The following is a 19,420-nucleotide window of genomic DNA, read 5'->3' as shown; positions in this document are numbered from 1 at the left end:
TTGATTATTCTTCTCATATTCGACTGTGATTGGTCAATTTTCTACGACTTAAGACTACGCCGCTACGACTTCTATTGTAGATCCCGCATGAGACGTAAAGCTGGTTCTACATTAGTCGCATCGCAATGTCGCAAGCGTGTCGCAAGCGTTATGATCCAGAGTCGAGCTAGCTTGATGTTGATTGGAGCGCAACGCTTGCGACGCTGCGATGCGACTAATGTAGCGCCAGTTTAACATCAGCGCTATTCGGAATAGCGCTGATTGGTTGCTTCAATGGCTGCGTTCAGCAGACTCAACAGTTTTGCAACCGTTTTATGATTATCTGCTGAGATAGGACCATTCTTCTAGATCTAAAAGTATGATCCAATTAGCGCGAAGGAAACTTCCAACAGTTGCAAAACAAACGTTCTGCTGAACGCAGCCAATGACGCATTCTTTATTCCGCAGTTTTTTCCGCACCGTGTGATTTCTCCCTAAAGTCGGCGGTACACGATGTTTTCTTGCGGAATTGCTACCTAGAATAAATTCTTGCTTCCGTATTGGCTACGATGCTGACACTATCAGTATCGCAGCCAATACGATGGCAAGATTCTAATCCAGCTAGGAATCCAGCAGGAAAACAAGCATCGTATGCCGCAGGCTTAAGGATAGAAGTGTTTGAAAGCGCTGAAAGCGTCTAATTTGACCGCTGGAGAGAGCAGCGAATGAGCAAAATGCGAATGAGAGCGAGAGAGACGTTCACAACTAACAATAAGTACACGATGTAATCTTTTCACCATGGGATATGTACAAATTTATCGCATGGTACTGTGACAGTTTGTAGCAGTTTGTAGTGAGTCAAAAAGCCAGAGATTATTGAGAAGAAAAAGAATAAGAAGAAGAGGCATTTCGCGTATTCGAGGCACGAAGGTCACGAAGATCGCTGGTGACCTGATTGAGTGGTGAAGTAGTGAGTGCTTTCCATTTGGTAATACAAAACTACACAAGTGGACACAAGTGTCGTTATATCTCTGTTACTCTCTGAATGATGCTACTCTCAAGACAGATAAAATGATGTTCGTGTCAACTTGTGTCACCAAATGGAAAGCATTCAATGATAGCCATAGCCGGGCCTGACCTCTGTCATTAAGCCGGATTAGCTGGGCTGTAGTTGGACGCCTATAAACATATCTCGTTCACTTACTGCTCGAATGAGAATCTAAGCACGTAAGAACCATGTAATGTTGTATAATATATGCATCTATCTTTTGTAATACACACAGATACCTCTCAAGGTAGTCGCATCAAAATTAGCTGAAATGCAGTGGCCCTCTCTCAGCGTTATTCTTTCCGAGATATTTCTGGCATATATCGTTTACTCGATATACACACTATCGCTGTTATTCGTATCGCCAGCTTGCGAGGATGGCAAGCTGTGCCTTGAGTCATACCTGAGCGAACGACCGCAGTTGGATTTGTACATGTACAGCTCAGTTAAAAGAAATCCCGTCAACAGAGATACTGATCTCGTATACTCGGCACAAAACTTTGATTACAATCAAATGCAAATCATGTGAGTATCCTCATGCATCATTTAATCAAACCGTTAATGTTAATTAAAGAAGAGTTTATATTGGCTGTAAACTCTGTCAACTTATGCTGTAACCAGTAAGTTCAACACAATGATTTACATAGATTTACCTGCTGCCATTTGCTGTAAAATTTGAATTAACAATATTATATCTTTAGGATCGTATATGTAAGAAACACAATTAAATTTGAATTAACTTTATGGTTATGACATAAGTATTACATGCATCTAGTAATTTATTATGAATGAAAATATTGAAATTATTGTGTTAAACTTTACTGGTCTCTTACAGTACTAAGTTGCACAAAAGTTGCAGCAACATTACATGTTGCAGCAATATTGCAGAGATTTTATAGTGATATTGCTGCAAATTCTATGCTGTATGGGGTTATAGTGTAAGTTAACAATTTATGGTCAGTATAAATATTCCATTAGTCTCTCTTTGAGCATCCCTATGAATATATCCTTTTCATGTGTTATTGTTCTTGCCTTCTTGCTTTTTTAAGAGAGAAGGGAGGGGGAGAGAGAGAGAGAGAGAGAAAATCGGTTTACATAAATCCAAGACAAAAGCATTGTATGGAAATGAAAAGTCTCCGAGGGAGACTTTCCTCCTCTTGCAAATCTAATGAATGTACTTTCTTTCTTACAGTCCAGTGATATTGACTGTACCACATGAGACACGGCGGAATGGAACATTGTTTTTACATATATTTTTAGTGCCTCCCTTTATAAAACAGGACAGAACATTTGTCAATTTGCAAAAAGTAATGTGATATGTAATATTACGACATATGTACATATATAAACTATGCTTGTTTGTTGGACTTTCCAACATTCTATCTGTTTTATACCACTTTAATTATATCTTTATAGGATATATTTACTTCGTACACTGCGATTAAAATGACACAATATATAGTACCTGAAGCAGAAGCATTCAAGTTATTAGGCGACCGCAGAGTGGAGACAGCTAATAGCCAGATTGTTGTACGTCCAGTCTCGCACATGAAAAGTCGTGTGACATTTACAATAATGACAGACAACATTATGCTTCCTATATATGGCATACCTGCCGAGCTCGTAAACCATATAAAGTATATAAATTTCTATTCTATTTGTGCAACACAATATGGCTCAAATAAATTAATCGCTAAAAACACATTATCTTGCTTGTTTATTGCAGAATAATTGGCAAACAGACATTTTTGCCGATAGTAAACTGTGATTTCTTACGAACACGGCATCGGGACCTTCAGCGGATTACTCCACAAAATAATACGATGAACGTTGCAGTAGAATATTCACCTGTGTCTCTAGGAAAGTTAAGATTAGTGTTGCACGTACAAGCAACCATGGAGAATCTCAAGAATCTTGGCTTCTCCGACAGAGATGTCGATGAGGTAAAGGGCATCTTTGCAGATACTAACATCTACCTACTAGGTGGTACATTCTTCATTGCAGCTGTACACGTGAGTACAAGTATAGATATTATATGCATCATGAAAACTAAAAAAAATATAAGATAAAAGAGAACGCCAATCTTTCATTTACAGTTGTTGTTTGATTTCCTTGCTATTAAAAATGACGTTAGCTTTTGGCGGAAGAAGAGTAATCTCATAGGCCTCAGCAAATGGACTGTGATCTGGCGTGCATTTAGTCAAACCGTGATCTTCCTTTATCTTTGCGAAGAAGCTTCTTCCTTACTTGTTCTCATTCCTACTGGTATTAGTACTATTATCGAGGTACGTATATATACATATATGTATATACATATATACATATATATATGCAGAGTGAATCAGAGAGAGTCGATAAACCAGCTTAATTTTTACCCTATGAGAAAATTATCGACTGCACATCTAATTATCGACTTAGCGATATAGAGCGATATAGAGGATGTGTGGATATCATCATATGAATTGATGATCCGAGCAAAAAAGTATTTAATGCAAATCGGTGGAAAGAAGAAAATAGAGAACAGAATATTATAATATATTTAATTGGAAATAGAAAATTATACAAGTCTACATTAATGTTTTTGTTTTATGTTATACAAATAATATTAAATCTTCTTAACTCTTCTTCAGAAATGCCATAGCAATTCTAACAAGGAAAGTTTCACAACTGTCCAGAAACGATTTGATTCTCCATAAAATATGTTGTTGTACACGAAAATCTAAGAGACACGTGTTTTTTTATACGTGCGCTAACTCATGTTTAGGGGGTGAAACACCATATTTAACAACATATTTCATGGAGAATCAAATCATTTCCGGACAGTTGTGAAACTTCCTTTGTAAGTACTATTTCGATAGTACCCAAAAATAAAGATCCCACACAGCACACTTTATCCTGATCCTTTATCCCCATATGGGATGTCCGCAGGATAAAGCTTTATCAATATGGGACAATTTGGGATATCCTCAGGATAAAGTGTGCTGTGTGGGATCTTTATTTTTGGGTACTATCGAAATAGTACTTACAAATGCCATGACTGGAGAAGAATTAAGAAGATTTAATATTATTTGTATAACATAAAACAAAAACGTTAATATAGACTTGTATAATTTTCTATTTTCAATTAAATATGTTATAATTTTCTGTTCTCTATATTTTCTTCTTTCCACCGATTTGCATGAAATACTTCGTGCTCGGATAATCAATTTACACGATGCATATCCACGCATCTGATCTATACCGTTAAGTCGATAATTAGGTGTGCAGTCGATAATTTTCTCATAGAGTAAAAAGCTGGTTCAATGACTCTGATTCACCCTCATATATATATATATACAGGGTGTTTCCAAATTAAATCGCAAAACTTTGGGAGCGTGTAGAGGAGTAAAAAACTAAGAAAAAAAGTCCTATAGACATATGCTCGTTTTTGCTCCGTTTCAGAGAAATCGAAAAAAAATGTTTATATTTCTTGCCATATCTAGCACCGACATATTTGATTACATTTTCCACTTTCTGTTATGAATTTGTCAGTCGCTCTTTGAAAGCCTTTAATAGTAGATGAATTTTGTCTTTTGCAATATGCCGCGTACGTATTCTAATAGTGAATATGCTGATATGGTTTTTGTATACGGTTTCTGCAACGGTAATGCTTTAAAGGCCTGGCTGCTACAAGAGCCGTGTTTGACAGATGCAATGCTTGTATTGCTGCAAGAGGTGCACATTTCGAACAAAATCTTCATTAAAAAGTTTATAAATAAAATAATTAAAATAATAAATTAAATATATTTTTTTCTTTTTTCGTGATTTCCTGCGAAACAAAGCAAAAAGGAGCATATGTCTATAGGACTTTTTTTCTGCAAAATATTTCGTGCGTGGATAGAACAGACTACACTGAGTCGAAAAGTCCTGTACCATTTTGCGGTGTCAGCAATAGTTAAGGAGATATTAACGTTAAAGATAATCGAATAAGAGCGTCCAGTCGGCCTATTGCTGCCGAATGTACGACCCACCGATCTATATATATACACAGGGTGTTCCATAACTCACTTGACAACGCTCGTGGGCAGGTAGAGCGGACTAAACTAAGGCAAAAAGTCCTCTAATATTTTGTAATTTTCGCAATAGTTAACAAGATATTAATTACTAAAAATTGCCGAATATTGGTCTTCAATAATTTTTTAACTCTAAGAATTTTTTCAGAATTTTTTATCAACTTTTTAGTATTGCATTTCCTTATTAGCAACTATTTTCACCAACATGAGAAAATACGGTATTAAAAAATTCTGAAAAAATTCTCAGAATTTTATGAGAAGAAAATAAACAATTTTTGTCTCTTGCAGTTTTTTTGTAAAATTGATAGTATTTGAGAAAAAAATTATTGAAGACCAATATTCGGCAATTTTTAGTAATTAATATCTTGTTAACTATTGCGAAAATTACAAAATAGTAGAGGACTTTTCGACTCAGTTTAGTCTGCTCTATCTGCCCACGAGCATTGTCAGGTGAGTTATGGGACACCCTATATATATATACACATACAGGGTGTTAGTTAAGTATGTTGCCATACTCAACAGAGCGATTCTTTGATTTATTTCAAGTAAAAAAGTCCATATAAACATGTGTCCTAAACGGCTTAATTACCGAAATAAAAAAATTTTAATGTGTGTAGTAATAATCTGTTTATTTGAAAGAAATACAGCTTGAACTAGTCAAAAACTAGTCAAAAACAGGCTTCAGTTCTTCTGATGAAATAAAGCAATTAGATGAATTGTTGAAAACATATGTACAAGCTAATTGACCTGCAGCAACATCAGAACTGAATTCTATTTTTGATTTTGTGACTTTGACTTTGTCACTTTGTTTACGGTTGTGCGAATGGTAATTCTCGTGAAGCAAGACATATTTATGCAGGAAGATATTTCCAGCGCAATTTACCGTTTTGTCAAACGTTTGCGAACATTCACCTGTATTTCGGAAACTAAGCCATTTAGGACACATGTTTATATGGACTTTTTTACTTGAAATAAACCAAAGAATCACTCTGTTGAGTATGGCAATATACTTAACTAACACCCTGTATATATATATTATATATATAGTATATATGGTGTACATTACGAGTATACAACATGTGTTAATTTATATTGTCATTATCACAGTTGGTGTAATATGGAATATGATTTAGTTTTTAAATATCTTAACTGTAGGAAATAAATGCCTTAAACGGTCTAGCTGGATCTTAAGTGCTTATATAATTTTGTATGAATTTATATACTATATATGTAGTCCTTTAAATTGCGCGGCGGAATGATTTTTCTGTCTTGAAACGCAAATGCTTAGAACGTTCGCACGGAATACTAGAGATTCAGGTTTGACTTCCGGCCGAGGTAATATTTTTCGCAATAAAAATTAATTATTTACAGATTTTAATATATCGTTCAGGATTATTAAGATCGTTTTAAGATACATAAAGAGCATCAAATTGTTAAATTGTTAGTCATTTTAATTTGTGATATTACTGCGGTGGTTTAGTAAGGATTGCGTTTCAAGACCGAAAAATTATTTCAGCACGCAGTTTAAAGAACTATCCTACATAGTATATAAATTCACACAGAATTATATAAGCACTTAAGATTCAGTTGGATCGTTTAAGGCATTTATTTTCTATAGGTTGTGTTCTTACATGTACGTTTCTCTTATGAGATTTAATATTGTTTATCTTAACTGTATTTACGTTGTATATATATATATATACATACACACACACACACACACACACACACACACACGCGCGCGCGCGCGCGCGCGCGAAATATGCATTTCCTTTATTTTTTTATGTAAAAATTTGATAATGAAAAAAAACTATTTCCTAAATTTTTGAAGTTATATCAAAGTTATTTTATGTTTTTAAAAAACATATTTTTATTTCACAGTATCATGAAAGCACAGAAAAAGATAAATTAAATAGTCTCTAAACTAATCTTGAAGCAACCCAAAAAGTCATTGGAACAGTACAGAAATTAACATATTTAAATTAAATTAATTATATATATGTTAATTATCTTGTACCGTTATACATATGTGTATACAAAATACAAGATATTTCGTATTATTAATTTTTTTATAACCATACCTTGATACTTTTGTAATCACAAAATAATGAGATGAATCACTTGATGCAAAGAAAATACATAGCTTCTTGTCAAACAAGGTATGTAATTGCGTATTACAAATTACATAATTTTTTTAAAAAGCAACTATGTATTTTTTGTACCAGTCTTTATTCTCTTTATTAAGGTATGTACATTTATAAAGGAATTAATAATTTATGAGATATTTCATGTCAGAACATGATAATTTTTGTGCCGTTCTTGTTGACTTTTTAAATATTGTTTCAAGATAATTTCAAAGAAATTCTAATAAATCATCTTTTTCTGTGCTTTCGTGGTACTGAAATATATAGTGTTCTATTTAAGGAGGTTCTCCAGTCATAAAACACATATTAATATTTACGCTTTAAACAAACTACATACATGTGAAAGTTGTGTTCATAACATTCTATTTTCATTGAGTAACACATTTTTATAGATTATTTATTTTATTTGTTATTAGTTTTATTGTTATAAACAAAAATTAAAAAAAAATAAAAATTAAATTTTTTTATAAACATATATTAAGTATTAAACATGACTTATGCAAAGTTTTATTGAGATTTATCAATTAGTTTATAACAAACAAATATTTTGTTTATTTATTGAACAATTAATGTCTGCATCTCAATGTAACTTTATATAAACATTTTTGAATTCATATAGTATTTACATAAAAAAATTGAGATTTTTATCATTATTTTGTAAATTTTCGTATATTTCTATTAGAGTATAAATTTAAAAAATATTACTTTTTATTGAAATATAACTTTTAATCCAGATGGTCAAAAAATTTGAAAAAATTCAGAAATGCCTCTATTTTTATAACAAATTTATTCTCAAAATTTAATCAAGTTCCTATATTATGTCAAATGACTGGAGAATCTCTTTAAAAAACACACAAGATAACTTTGATATAATCTTAAAAAGATTAGAAAATGAAATTTTTTCTTTACATTATCACATTCTACATAGAAAAGAAAGTGTATTTACACTTTTTTCTTCTATGATTCAGCAGTTATTTCGAACATCATTTATCTAGGGGTGTGTGTGTGTGCGTGCGCGCGCGCACACGTGTGTATATGTTTATTTATTTAATAGCTATGGAAATTGAAAAAGATGTCGAGAGTGGAATTAATCAGTAGCGGTAACATTTTCCCAAGAATACGATTTAAAACTGATAGCATCGATGCAGCAGAAATGAAAACTAGAGAATTCGATGCCGAAAGTATGCGTTATCTGAATTACTTATTATATCCATTAGTTATCGTTGGTGCAATATACTCGTTACTTTATCAGCCACACAAAAGGTAAACGACCACTTTTATCTATAACGACAAAAATATATGTATGAAATATTTTTTATGCTCTAGATGAGCCGTTAATTAAATTGTTTTGAGTTACAGTTGGTATTCTTGGAGTATAAATTCCTTAGTGAATGGAGTTTACGCATTTGGATTCCTTTTTATGCTGCCGCAATTATTCGTTAATTATAAATTGAAATCCGTGGCGCATCTGCCGTGGAAAGCGTTCATGTACAAAGCATTTAACACATTCATCGATGACGTGTTTGCTTTCATTATAACGATGCCGACAGCTCACAAAATAGCATGTTTCAGAGATGACGCCGTCTTTCTGATTTATCTGTATCAAAGATGGTAAGAGTTTCCTTTCGTTCAACTCGAAATTCATACCGAGTACCACTGAACATTGCGACTTATGTTGAACGACAGAGAGTAGATCGTAACGGAATGGAGAAAATGTGTTGATCGATTCCCGTTTATGTTCTTTTCGACCGAACCGATTTGCTTCAGAAATAATTAAATTTAATTTTCATAAATTTATGTTCAACTACAAATATATACATTCAAAACTTGTAAATAGATTTACTAAACTGGATAACTCAAAAACGATCCTTTCTTCTAACGAAATTCTACCTGTAGGTAAGCATTCTTTAAAAATATGTTTTTCTGTCCCTTTTGGCTTTTCATTTCTTTTACCTGACCATTGTGAAACGTGGAAACTGCTATGTCATCCATTCTTGGAAGGATCTAAACCTGTCTTATTCGAAAATTTGTCACTCTTCATCGCTACCTGCTACTTGTTCAGTAATATTCGGTGGTTTGGTGCAAACGCACGTCATTCTATTCGGAGCGTTCATCGCAACTATCACGTATGTATCGATCATTATTTTAGAATGTAAAAAAAAAACGTTTATCCACAGGTTATATCCGGTGGATAAATCACGTGTGGATACTGATACAATCACAGAAGAAGCTGTTGATTCTGGCAACAATATGCACAAAAAAACAAATTAACAATTTATATTGTTTACTGTTATTGTTTGTCTTCATTATCTAGAACTTAAAACTTTCGTAATATCATGTTGAAGTGTTATTACATGCTGACAAACAGTATTTATATCAATAATGTAAAAATTTAATCAATATACGCACACAATTGTTACAAAAAGTATATTTATAAATTTCTTTTATTATCACCTAAAGTGCACTGTTATAATTTTTCAATTTTTGTTTTTCTTTTATAAATGGTTTCTGACGGATCTAATGGATCTTGCAAACAATGTATAATCGATGTGATAATATTATCTATAATGTTCTCGGCGCGATGCGTTCAATAACCAGCGTGACAAAGGACTCGTAGAAGGGAATTGCATAATAACATTGAACACATCAGGAAAGAGAACGGCACATTCCTTCTTCGAACACTCATTTAGCAGGTGTTATATGTCATCAAGTTACTTCTAGGTATGATTATATTTGTTACGTGAGAAAATACTGACTGCGTTGCCCGATAACGGGGGACCTTGAATTATTTGAATCGATTCTAACGCGATAACACGTCAGTCTTTCAATATCTACTGATATATAATAGGAGAGAAACAGACCGAGAAGTCTACTTTGGTAGCATTCACGTGCGCGCACGTGTGTGTGTATATATATATATATATATATGAGTACGTGTATATATTCTTTATAGCGTAAGCGGAAATTATTGCAAACTGCAGTATTTGTGCCACGTTACAAGATAAATAATGACACGCATTATGGGTGCCGCACAAATTCTGATTCCGATTATTCCTCCTGTATGGATTTATCTCTGGTTCATGAACAAGCAAGTCTCATGTTACCTGGGTTTAGGTAAGACGATCCAGACAAATAAGTTACATAACTCTATTTTTCTTTGTGTATCAAGTCAGGATAATACTAAGCTGTGACTTTGTTATTTTTACGATGATGCAGCAATAATCGATTTAAAATCGTTTGCTTTTAAATTAACATATTTCTGTAGATATACCGTTTGTCCTAAAGCGTTGGTGGGCTTTTCGGTGCATCTCGAAGGAGAAGAAAACAAGAACAAGTAAACTCAAAGACAGTGATGTAATATTAAATGTAAAGAAGATCTTGAAACCATGCTCGGATAATCCAAAAATTATTATGAACGAGAATGTAAGTAGTATGTAATATTCGCGGTAGATTAATTGGTAGATTAATTATATGCAAAATGAATTTCTAAACTCATTTGTATGACAGAGTTGTGACAGTGTATCTTTCTATGGTGCTGATCAAAAAAGTAATTCGTTATTTGTTAAAATGACTCACAGAGGATATCACATAACAGAATTGATCTTGCAAGTAACCTTGTCGGATGGCCGAATCTATGTGCTGCCCGGTAAAGATCATTTGATACAAAAATATTACATAACCGGTAAATATAACATTCTAATGATACACTCGTTTTAAATACACAGATTGTCCTGATACAATTACAGTAGGAGATATAAGTAAAAAATGGTCAGCATCTGGTTTAAAGATTGAATCCTTAGAACCACGACAACGTTGGAGAATTACATACAATGGTTTCCTTCGAAACCAATGCCGAGGAAATACATCCAATAATGACAACGTGGAACATATTCGTCTAAATTTTATGTGAGTAAGGGGAAATAAATTTGTTAAGTGCTAAAAAATATTAAGAAGTGTAATCGGTCCGAACATCCTGTTTTACAAATACGTTCCGTTTTTCAGATTTATTGGCAAACCCCGATCGTTAGAATGGCCAGATGACTGGAGTACCTATTTGCACGCGGATGCTTTAGCACGTGAACCGTGGAAAAATCAATATTGGATGCACAAAATGTAAAACTTAACAACATTAATATATTTGATGTTTTATGTTTACATGTTTTCTCTCATTTCAGTGTAATATACTATAGGTTTAAGCTTCCTTTTCTGTTGATAGTCAATTAATAGATGACACCGGTTTCGACCTATGGGGATCCATTATCGGACAGATAACGTTCAAAGATTCAAATACAAGTGAATTTTATTTACGAGGACTCTGCCAGCGACGTTGGGGTAAACATGAATCTTATCAATTTCATAAAACTCTCACAGTTGTTGGTGTGACACAACATGGAGCTATGTATTATCTTGGTGTGAGCAATACCAAACATAGCTTTTCACAGTAAGACAAACAAATACATATTACAACATCATGATAAAATAGTTCGATATAAAATTTCCTATATGAAGAAATCAGTCAACTAAACACATCCTTATTTTATTCTATTATATTACCATTGTTTTCGTCCCCTTGTTAAAATATTACGATTACATCACATAGAGAGAGAAAATTTTTATACAAGCAACAATTAATATTTTTTAATTATATAAATACTAATTTTAAAATGGAAAATACGTTAATCATTCGTGAAACGAAATTAATTGCAGCATGCAATTTGGACACCTCCAGGAAGCCGGAGGAATGATAACCAAAATTGATTGGACCAATCTGCAATTGAGCGACTTTGAAAAAGAAGATACATTTCCCATAAACTACAAGATTGCATTTACAGGTTTTTATTCTGATGTATCATTCTCGATGCAAATATACACGCATTGCATCATGCAAGATGTATTACAGCATGACGCTACGTTAACATTTACGCGCCATTGTTTTTCACTTTCCAGCAGCTGGAAAACAATACAGCTCCGTAATCAATTACTCGGTGGGCACCGCGATAACTTGTTACAATGGCCAGCCATGGTCTTGGGCTTGTACAACTCGTAATTTGCGAGTACAATTAAACGGCAGTACAGGTATGTCGATGTAATAATTCATAATGGAAGAAATACCAAAAATTGAAAGACTATCTACAAATATTATGAATCTATTTGTTTGAATCTATTTTTAAAATGTACCAGGTGTTGGACTGATGATTACGTGCTGCTCATATACTGGACCAAGGCAATTACAAACTTCGATCGCGAAAATTCAACGTATAACATGGCCCGACACATTTGCGCAAAAAGATAAATACATTCTACGTTTTGATGATAAACAATGCCAAAATGAAAGTGTCGTAGGAGGAAAAGGATATTCTCTTGCAATTCTGACATCTATCGATACCGATGACGTGTGTACTTGGGATAATTGTTGCTCGTCAAAAAATTCTTTCTTTGTAAAATTAATTTTTTCATTTGTAGTTTGCAGTACCTCAAGGCTTTTGTATAACGAGTCTCGCTTTTGAACGACAATTGCAACATCGTAAACAATTGCAAAACTTAATCAATGATATTAGTTGTTGCAAAAAAAAAGAGGACCTCGAAAGTTATTGTCAAAAGTACGTCTAACATTTCGCGTAAAATGTATGCGACTGTAACTAAGCCTGTTCTCTATTTTTCAGAGCGGTGTCCATTATTCAGGGTACTCCTGTTGAAAAAGAAATTGCAAAAATGATATTACAGGGTTTAAAGGAATTAGAATCATCTGTAAATGAAAAAGGTGTTTGGCGTTATGCCGTAAGATCCAGCGCAATTGGAGAAGACAACGAGGAGACTTCAGCTGCTGGTCAAAACTCGACATATTTAGGCGTGAAGAATGCGAGTGACGTTATTGAATGCGTTGCTAAATGCTGGGCAAGCCTGTTTTCATATCAAAGCGTCGAATACAGGTAATTTATTCTTCTCTACAATGTTGCCTCGTTAACATTGTCTTGAATTTATACATGATGTTTCTTTCAATTCAGGCGACAAAACGGATTACCGATAAGAGCATCTATGGGTGTTTGCATTCAAAGGATGGTCGACGCGGAAGCGGCTGGTGTCATGTTTACTAGACATCCCACAACTGGAGATCCGTCCAGCATTGTTATTACAGCCAATTATGGTTTAGGAGAGGTCATGCTCAATTAATATTAGAAATACTGTTACAAAAAATATTTGAATGTGTAATACGCACTTATAAAATTGAATGATATTTAATATTTGTGATAATCATTGCACCAATTCGTGATACTTGTTACATAGTACAAATAACATAAATCGCCCTAATGTAACTTTTTTTTTATAGACGGTAGTGTCAGGGAAGATTGAGCCTGATACCTTTATGATTCATAGAAAGTGGGATAACACTCTAACTATAGGTGCCTCAGTACTGGGAAATAAGGAGCACAAAATCTTACTTGATGACATTGGCGTAATTACGAGCGCTCTAAGTGAACAGGAGATTAAAAAGATCTCAATATCCGATATATCCGCTTTGCGATTAGCTAAAATAGGATTGCACTTGGAATCGCTTTTTGGGTCAGCTCGAGATGTGGAATGGGCGATTGTCGACGAGCAGATCTATATGTTACAAGCACGGCCTATCACAACCATTGATGCATGGACAGATTTCGAGATAATGCACGAGTTAGACTCGGGAGTACCTTGCGACGTCGATCTTATGACCTTTGCCAATATCGGAGAAGTGCTTCCATATCCCATAAGTCCTCTGTCAATCTCCACGATCATGAAAGTTTTGAATCTATCGCTTTGCGCAAAATTCAACAAGTTTGACTGTTGTTATTTTCATATGGTCGGTATGAGGTGCGCGATGAATTACTTGGATGTAAGTGCTTGAATTTTTGCATCTGTCGTGTTTACATTATACAAAATCGCTCAAACATAATTCAATCTCTGTAAAATAATCTCTAATTAATAAATTATTTCGCTTTCTATCTTTTCTTTTAGTCAACTTTACAAGATGTTGGTGAGGAAATGACAATGATGAACAAAATGATAGATTTAGCCATATGCGGACGTGTAGTAACGACATCTGAAGTGCACAAGGCAGCAATAGAGAAATATGGTATCGTAAGCAAATGGCGAAGGATGTATATGACGTATGAGATATTCACAACAGCATGGAGAAATGACGCGTTAGTGAAAGAAACGATCGACATATTTAACAAGTACACTCTGGACGCTAACGAATTTGATACACCTCTTGATTTATACAATATCTTAAATGAGAAATATGGGGAAATCTTTCTGGTAAATTATGGCACATTGAATAAACATTCAAATGAACATCTTTATTTATTAAATTCAACCTTGAAACGTCACTTTTAAAGAATCATACCCTAATTAAAACACTTTCAGATAGGAAAAGGTCATAACATGGCGTCCCTAGTCAGCGTATCTTACCAGATGATAGCGATGTCGCTTTTAACAAATGGAAGCGATAACTTTACGTCTGAGCATCTTGCGGACATTGCTGTTTTGCTGAGTTCGTGCACTAATGTTATCAGTACCGAAGTGCCGATAGCTCTCGGCAAAATAGCGGCGTGCATAAGAAGGAGCGGTAAAGCGGATGAATTTAGTAAGCTCGAGACCACGAAAGTTATAACCTGGTTAGAGTTAAATTGCCCTCCAGCTGCGGAAAAATTACAAATTTTTTTCAAGATGCACGGTCACAGATGTGTTCACGAATTAGATCTCTTCACGGAACCTTGGATACTTAAACCTGATAATATCATCAATACGATTCAGGTGTGATAATTCAAATTATTTACAAAGGAATTTAAAACATTTTGAATGAGGTGATGACAACATATGTATATGCACGTGCACGCGCGTGCGCGCGTGCGCGCGTGCGTGCGTGCGCGCGTGCGTGCGTGTACACGTATGTATGTATGCATAGGGTATTGCAGATACACATACTAGGCAGTACGTTATTACCTACTGAACCGCGCCTGCCTCAGCAAAGTTTGCCGCGCAACCCGTTGTACTGCCTAGTATGTATCTGCAACACCCTGTACATACGTACGTTTCTCATTATTCTGTATTAGGTACTAGCAATGTCTATTGAAGAGAATTACGTGAGTAAAACGCTTAGCGTGCAAGAAACCATAACATCTTTGAAAACGCCCACATCATCGATTATTAAGTTTTTTCTGCGGATGGTAATACCTTTATGTCGAAAAGCTGTCACGCTCAGAGAAATGACCAAAAATGTAACTATATCCGCTATGCATATATTGAGATTAGCTTATAGACGACTTGGTGTTTTGATGGTTACGGAAAGTTACATACCCGATGAACAGCTCATATTTTTCCTGACGCATCAAGAGATCGGGCAACTATTGAATAATCATAATAATAATCGATTACTCGTGCGCAAGTGAGTTTGATTTTACACCATTTTTTAATTACATATTCAGTGCATCACCCTTTATCCTTTGTATATTATAATTTGCCATGTCTATCTTTGAAATTTTTCCAGAGCGCTACGTAGAAGAAAGATTTATCAGAAAGTAGCAAAATTTGAATATTCGGAATTTAGTACTGGCATGCCCGTGCCAATAGAGGTTTGTGATAAATGTTAGAGCCAAGTTGAGTCAAGCCAAATCACTTGTATTGCACTATTCAGAAAAATAATTTTTCCCCCATTACATTTTTCAATATATGTATTTCTATCGTATCCCTGAGATTTATATTGCATATATATTTTTTGTCACAGCCGACTCTCGACGCTTCGTCCTACGAAGGATTTACGAAGATCGAAGGTACTTCAGTTTGCGGCGGTTCTGTACTAGGTAGAGCGTGCGTGATAACCGATCTGTCCGAAGCAAACATTATACAGCATGGAGATATTTTGATTACACACTGCACCGATATCGGTTGGAGTCCATATTTTCCATTATTAGCTGGAATCGTAACAGAATTGGGCGGTTTAATAAGTCATGGCGCCGTTGTAGCAAGAGAGTACGGTCTTCCTTGCATCGTTGGTGCAAAAGGCGCAACCCAAGTTTTTCAAACGAGTAAAGTTTCTCATATCATACGTTGTATAAAAACGATCTATAACGTTGAGCTTTTCTTTTTATTAACGCTAATTGTTTTTATGTACGTTCTTCTATTTCAAGTGATAATTTTTATGTGCGTTCTTCTATTTCAGGTGACACTGTGTTATTAGCTGGAGATGTTGGAATGTTACAATTGATTAAAAAAGCCTAATTACTCAATTTGATTTTATGTGAATATCATTCGACGTGTGACAAATACTTTTTGATACTGATCAATTTCCACGAAAAATAAATCAGAAAATAAAACTAATTACATAGCGAATTAAAGTTTATTTTACAATTGTCGCATTACAATCAAATACAAGTCGCAAGGATGTGCGGATTCCGTTGTATAATGTTAATGTACCATATCCAATATATGCATATGTAAATACAATAATAGAACTTTTAATAATTACAACGTTCCTGTAATCACATATTATGTACTTTGATCGTTATAAATTACACAATGGTAATGCGTTCAGGATCCGCCGTTAAATAATGAATATTTTCCGTTACTTCGCTGGTAAGACACGACAGTTGCAGTCGCATACACGTTGCAACTTTTGACAAAAGAGCTTCTATTCTCATGTGATCTTCCTTATTTACTGGTTGAGGTATCGCGTCCAGAGCTTCCTCGAAAAAGCTTCTGCTTACAAAAAAAGAGAAAAAGAAAGATCGACTTAAAAATGCTAACAGATTTTAACGTACAATTTTCACAAGGTGATATTCTATTTTCGATATTTATCTAATAATTTTTACCTTGCTCTACTTGTGCTGTAGACTTGTAGGGCGTTTCTCAAGAGTATAATATCTGTTCGAGCTTGAATAATGCCAGCCGGACGAAATTGCGTAACGCACGACATGAGTCGCGCGAGTTCCTCTGCTATAGTCTCTATTATATGAGACAGGATCCGTTGTAATAGAGCTGGTGCAACTCTGCGTACCTGCGAAAAGATGATATTAGAGATATAATAAATGTTATCCCTTGAGAGAGTTTGCCACACCACGAACATTACCTCAGCATGTACCGCGATTAGATTCGCCAATATTTCTTGGGCATACGGTTTCAAATGAGTCGGTTCCGTATCAAAATCCCATTCTAAACCGCCTAAATACATGCTAGGTTCTATCGTACCGACAAGTGGATCGCAGCGGCGTTCTAGGTATGCGTCTAGAACAGCACTGTCCAGCGTCTCCAATTGTGTCCAATCAGAGTTCCATCCGATAGCGGTGGATAATTCCGGATAGCCTTGCGCTTTCAGGGCATCTCCGATTCTTGGTAAAACGATATTTAGCGTGTATCGTATATTGCTTAATGAGATTAAGAGACACTGCTCCCACGTCTGATAAGAAATTTATAGATATTTTATAGTATGTGAAAGCGCAAAAGAGGATTATTATTATTACTTACTGGTCCTTGGTGCTTATTGGTTTTGTTTTTATAACCAGAAGGCGATCCAATCAATTGCGAAACCGATGTTTCATCATTATCCATAGCTTCCTCGCAGCCGCTAAACGCCAATTGTTGTAGGCACCGCGCGAATGATATGAATAATGTCTTAATGATATTGTGATAGATAATCTGATGTGCCGAATTATTGAATAGTGGTCCTTCTCTTGGACCACAAGCAATTACCGTTTCTCGCGCATGTCTCGATATCACCAGAACTATTTCCTCAAATAAGTATGGCTGTTGGTATGAAACGACAACATGCATAATTAAGAAAAATAAATGCGTAATAAAAGCAGCAATTCACTAAAATTTCAAGTTTTTTTTATATTATACCAATCTCGTAACTCCACCATCCTCGTTCAAGTATTCTATCTGCCACGTTTCTTTTTGACTCAGAGCTGCTGTATTGTCTGCTCCTTGTTTGAAGAGAGCAATCAAACATTGTATCCTATAATATGCAAAAAGTTAAATTAATATATAGATATATAGGTAATAAAAAATTTAATTGAATGACTAATTGTATTTTGAGAGTGTACCTTAAATCCAATATAAACGAACCGAAAATATCGAGAGCTTCGCTAGGTAAATCCAGATGTATCAAAGAAGCATACATTTGTCTAACGCAACGTAAGATATGTAAAAGCCACTTTGCCTCTACATCGTGACTGCACATATTCTTCATGGCTCCCATGGCATGTTGCATATTAGATAAAACTAAATTCTATCATGGACAAATATATCGTGTGTTTCGTTGCCCCAGGCAAATATTTCGAAAAATATGGAAGATACGAAAAAATGTTTCCGACAAAAGTTGTATAGTTTCGAGGGGGATGTAAGACGGTGTCATTAATTTGACCTTGAATAATTGTTTGAAGGTCACATAAAGGTCACTTTTAATTTCTTAACAAGGCCATTGGATATTATTTCTCTTATTTTCATTTTTACGTAAAAATGAATTTTTAGTGCAAAAATGAATCTTGATCTTAACAAGTGTTATCCACATGATCCCGAACAATATTCAAGAGATTTTAACCGTCGATAGGACACCTGGTGTAATCCTAATACCGACGGTACTGTAACTTTCGAGCCTTTATAACTCGAAAAGTACTCAATGAAAAATAACTTTATAGTGTTTTGGAAAGCTCTTGAGATAAACTATAAGAAAATGTAATGAAAAATAGGGAGTTCCATTTAAGAAATTAAGGCCGGAATCCATAGTCCAGTCCTCGCAACGTCTTAAGATGCTAATACGGCTCTCTGGCCGGTATTCATAGTCAGTTCTTATATTCAAGATCGTCTTAAGTTCAGCCTTGAGGTGTCATGAACCAATCAGAGAACCGCGTTAGCGTATTAAGACATTACTTAAGATGGTTTTGAAATAAGAACCGACTATGAATATATACCGGCCTCTGATTGATTCATGCACTAGCTTAAGATTATCTCGAATCTTGAGCAACATCTATGGATTCCGCTCTAAAAGTGATCTTTATGTGACCTTCAAACAATTATTCAAGGTCAAATTAATAACACTGTCTTACGTCCCCCTCGAAACCATATAACTTTTTGTCTGAAACATTTTTTTGTATCTTCCATATTTTTTGAGATATTTGCCTGAGGCAATTAAAATGAAACACACGATATATATATATATATATATA

At 34.6% G+C, this 19,420-nt stretch overlaps 3 protein-coding genes across 8 annotated transcripts in view; 2 read left to right on the top strand and 1 right to left on the bottom strand.

Annotated features, from left to right (window-relative positions):
- Window positions 1-669: 669 nt before the first annotated feature.
- On the top strand, window positions 670-9,629 carry LOC108726926 (cleft lip and palate transmembrane protein 1-like protein). 6 transcript variants are annotated; one of them, XM_018454754.1, is made up of 9 exons: window positions 670-941; window positions 1,263-1,552; window positions 2,220-2,334; window positions 2,444-2,664; window positions 2,754-3,039; window positions 3,124-3,312; window positions 8,278-8,486; window positions 8,583-8,834; window positions 9,401-9,629. In XM_018454754.1, the coding sequence occupies exons 2-9, from the start codon at window positions 1,299-1,301 to the stop codon at window positions 9,492-9,494; spliced, it is 1,620 nt and encodes a 539-aa protein (XP_018310256.1). In that variant the 5' UTR covers window positions 670-941; window positions 1,263-1,298; the 3' UTR covers window positions 9,495-9,629. The 6 variants fall into 6 exon arrangements, with proteins under 6 accessions (XP_018310256.1, XP_018310258.1, XP_018310254.1 ...); XM_018454756.1 differs by having other exon boundaries at window positions 670-949; XM_018454752.1 differs by having other exon boundaries at window positions 670-949; window positions 1,042-1,552.
- A 59-nt stretch (window positions 9,630-9,688) lies between these two features.
- On the top strand, window positions 9,689-16,504 carry LOC108726924 (uncharacterized). Its single transcript, XM_018454749.1, has 20 exons — window positions 9,689-9,944; window positions 10,177-10,337; window positions 10,489-10,646; window positions 10,731-10,869; window positions 10,949-11,129; window positions 11,226-11,336; window positions 11,440-11,664; window positions 11,931-12,055; window positions 12,171-12,299; window positions 12,405-12,616; window positions 12,687-12,823; window positions 12,887-13,153; window positions 13,229-13,379; window positions 13,552-14,091; window positions 14,214-14,516; window positions 14,625-15,014; window positions 15,314-15,645; window positions 15,748-15,832; window positions 15,985-16,285; window positions 16,420-16,504. The coding sequence occupies exons 2-20, from the start codon at window positions 10,232-10,234 to the stop codon at window positions 16,476-16,478; spliced, it is 3,951 nt and encodes a 1,316-aa protein (XP_018310251.1). The 5' UTR covers window positions 9,689-9,944; window positions 10,177-10,231; the 3' UTR covers window positions 16,479-16,504.
- A 73-nt stretch (window positions 16,505-16,577) lies between these two features.
- The window catches only part of Sec5 (exocyst complex component secretory 5), a 5,578-nt gene continuing 2,735 nt past the window's right edge, over window positions 16,578-19,420 (bottom strand). The window contains exons 6-11 of the mRNA XM_018454750.1: window positions 18,299-18,483; window positions 18,096-18,210; window positions 17,721-17,999; window positions 17,326-17,652; window positions 17,069-17,253; window positions 16,578-16,955 (exon numbers count right to left, since the gene is read on the bottom strand). Of these exons, the coding sequence (XP_018310252.1) occupies window positions 16,769-16,955; window positions 17,069-17,253; window positions 17,326-17,652; window positions 17,721-17,999; window positions 18,096-18,210; window positions 18,299-18,483 (1,278 nt within the window). The 3' untranslated portion in view covers window positions 16,578-16,768. The remainder of the gene's footprint in view (window positions 16,956-17,068; window positions 17,254-17,325; window positions 17,653-17,720; window positions 18,000-18,095; window positions 18,211-18,298; window positions 18,484-19,420) is intronic.

The sequence above is a fragment of the Mycetomoellerius zeteki genome, unplaced genomic scaffold (genome assembly GCF_001594055.1).
Source record: "Mycetomoellerius zeteki isolate Tzet28-1 unplaced genomic scaffold, Tzet1.0 scaffold453, whole genome shotgun sequence".
Lineage (NCBI taxonomy): Eukaryota > Metazoa > Arthropoda > Insecta > Hymenoptera > Formicidae > Mycetomoellerius > Mycetomoellerius zeteki.
This window is presented reverse-complemented; position numbering and strand designations above follow the sequence as displayed.

Coding starts and splice junctions, on each gene's coding strand:
- LOC108726926 (XM_018454754.1), top strand. CDS start 1,299: ATGCAGTGGCCCTCTCTCAGCGTTATTCTTTCCGAGATATTTCTGGCA. Junction 2,335..2,443: donor CATTTGTCAATTTGCAAAAA/GTAATGTGATAT, acceptor ATATCTTTATAG/GATATATTTACTTCGTACAC. Junction 3,313..8,277: donor GTATTAGTACTATTATCGAG/GTACGTATATAT, acceptor TTTATTTAATAG/CTATGGAAATTGAAAAAGAT.
- LOC108726924 (XM_018454749.1), top strand. CDS start 10,232: ATGACACGCATTATGGGTGCCGCACAAATTCTGATTCCGATTATTCCT. Junction 11,130..11,225: donor CATATTCGTCTAAATTTTAT/GTGAGTAAGGGG, acceptor TCCGTTTTTCAG/ATTTATTGGCAAACCCCGAT. Junction 16,286..16,419: donor AACCCAAGTTTTTCAAACGA/GTAAAGTTTCTC, acceptor CTTCTATTTCAG/GTGACACTGTGTTATTAGCT.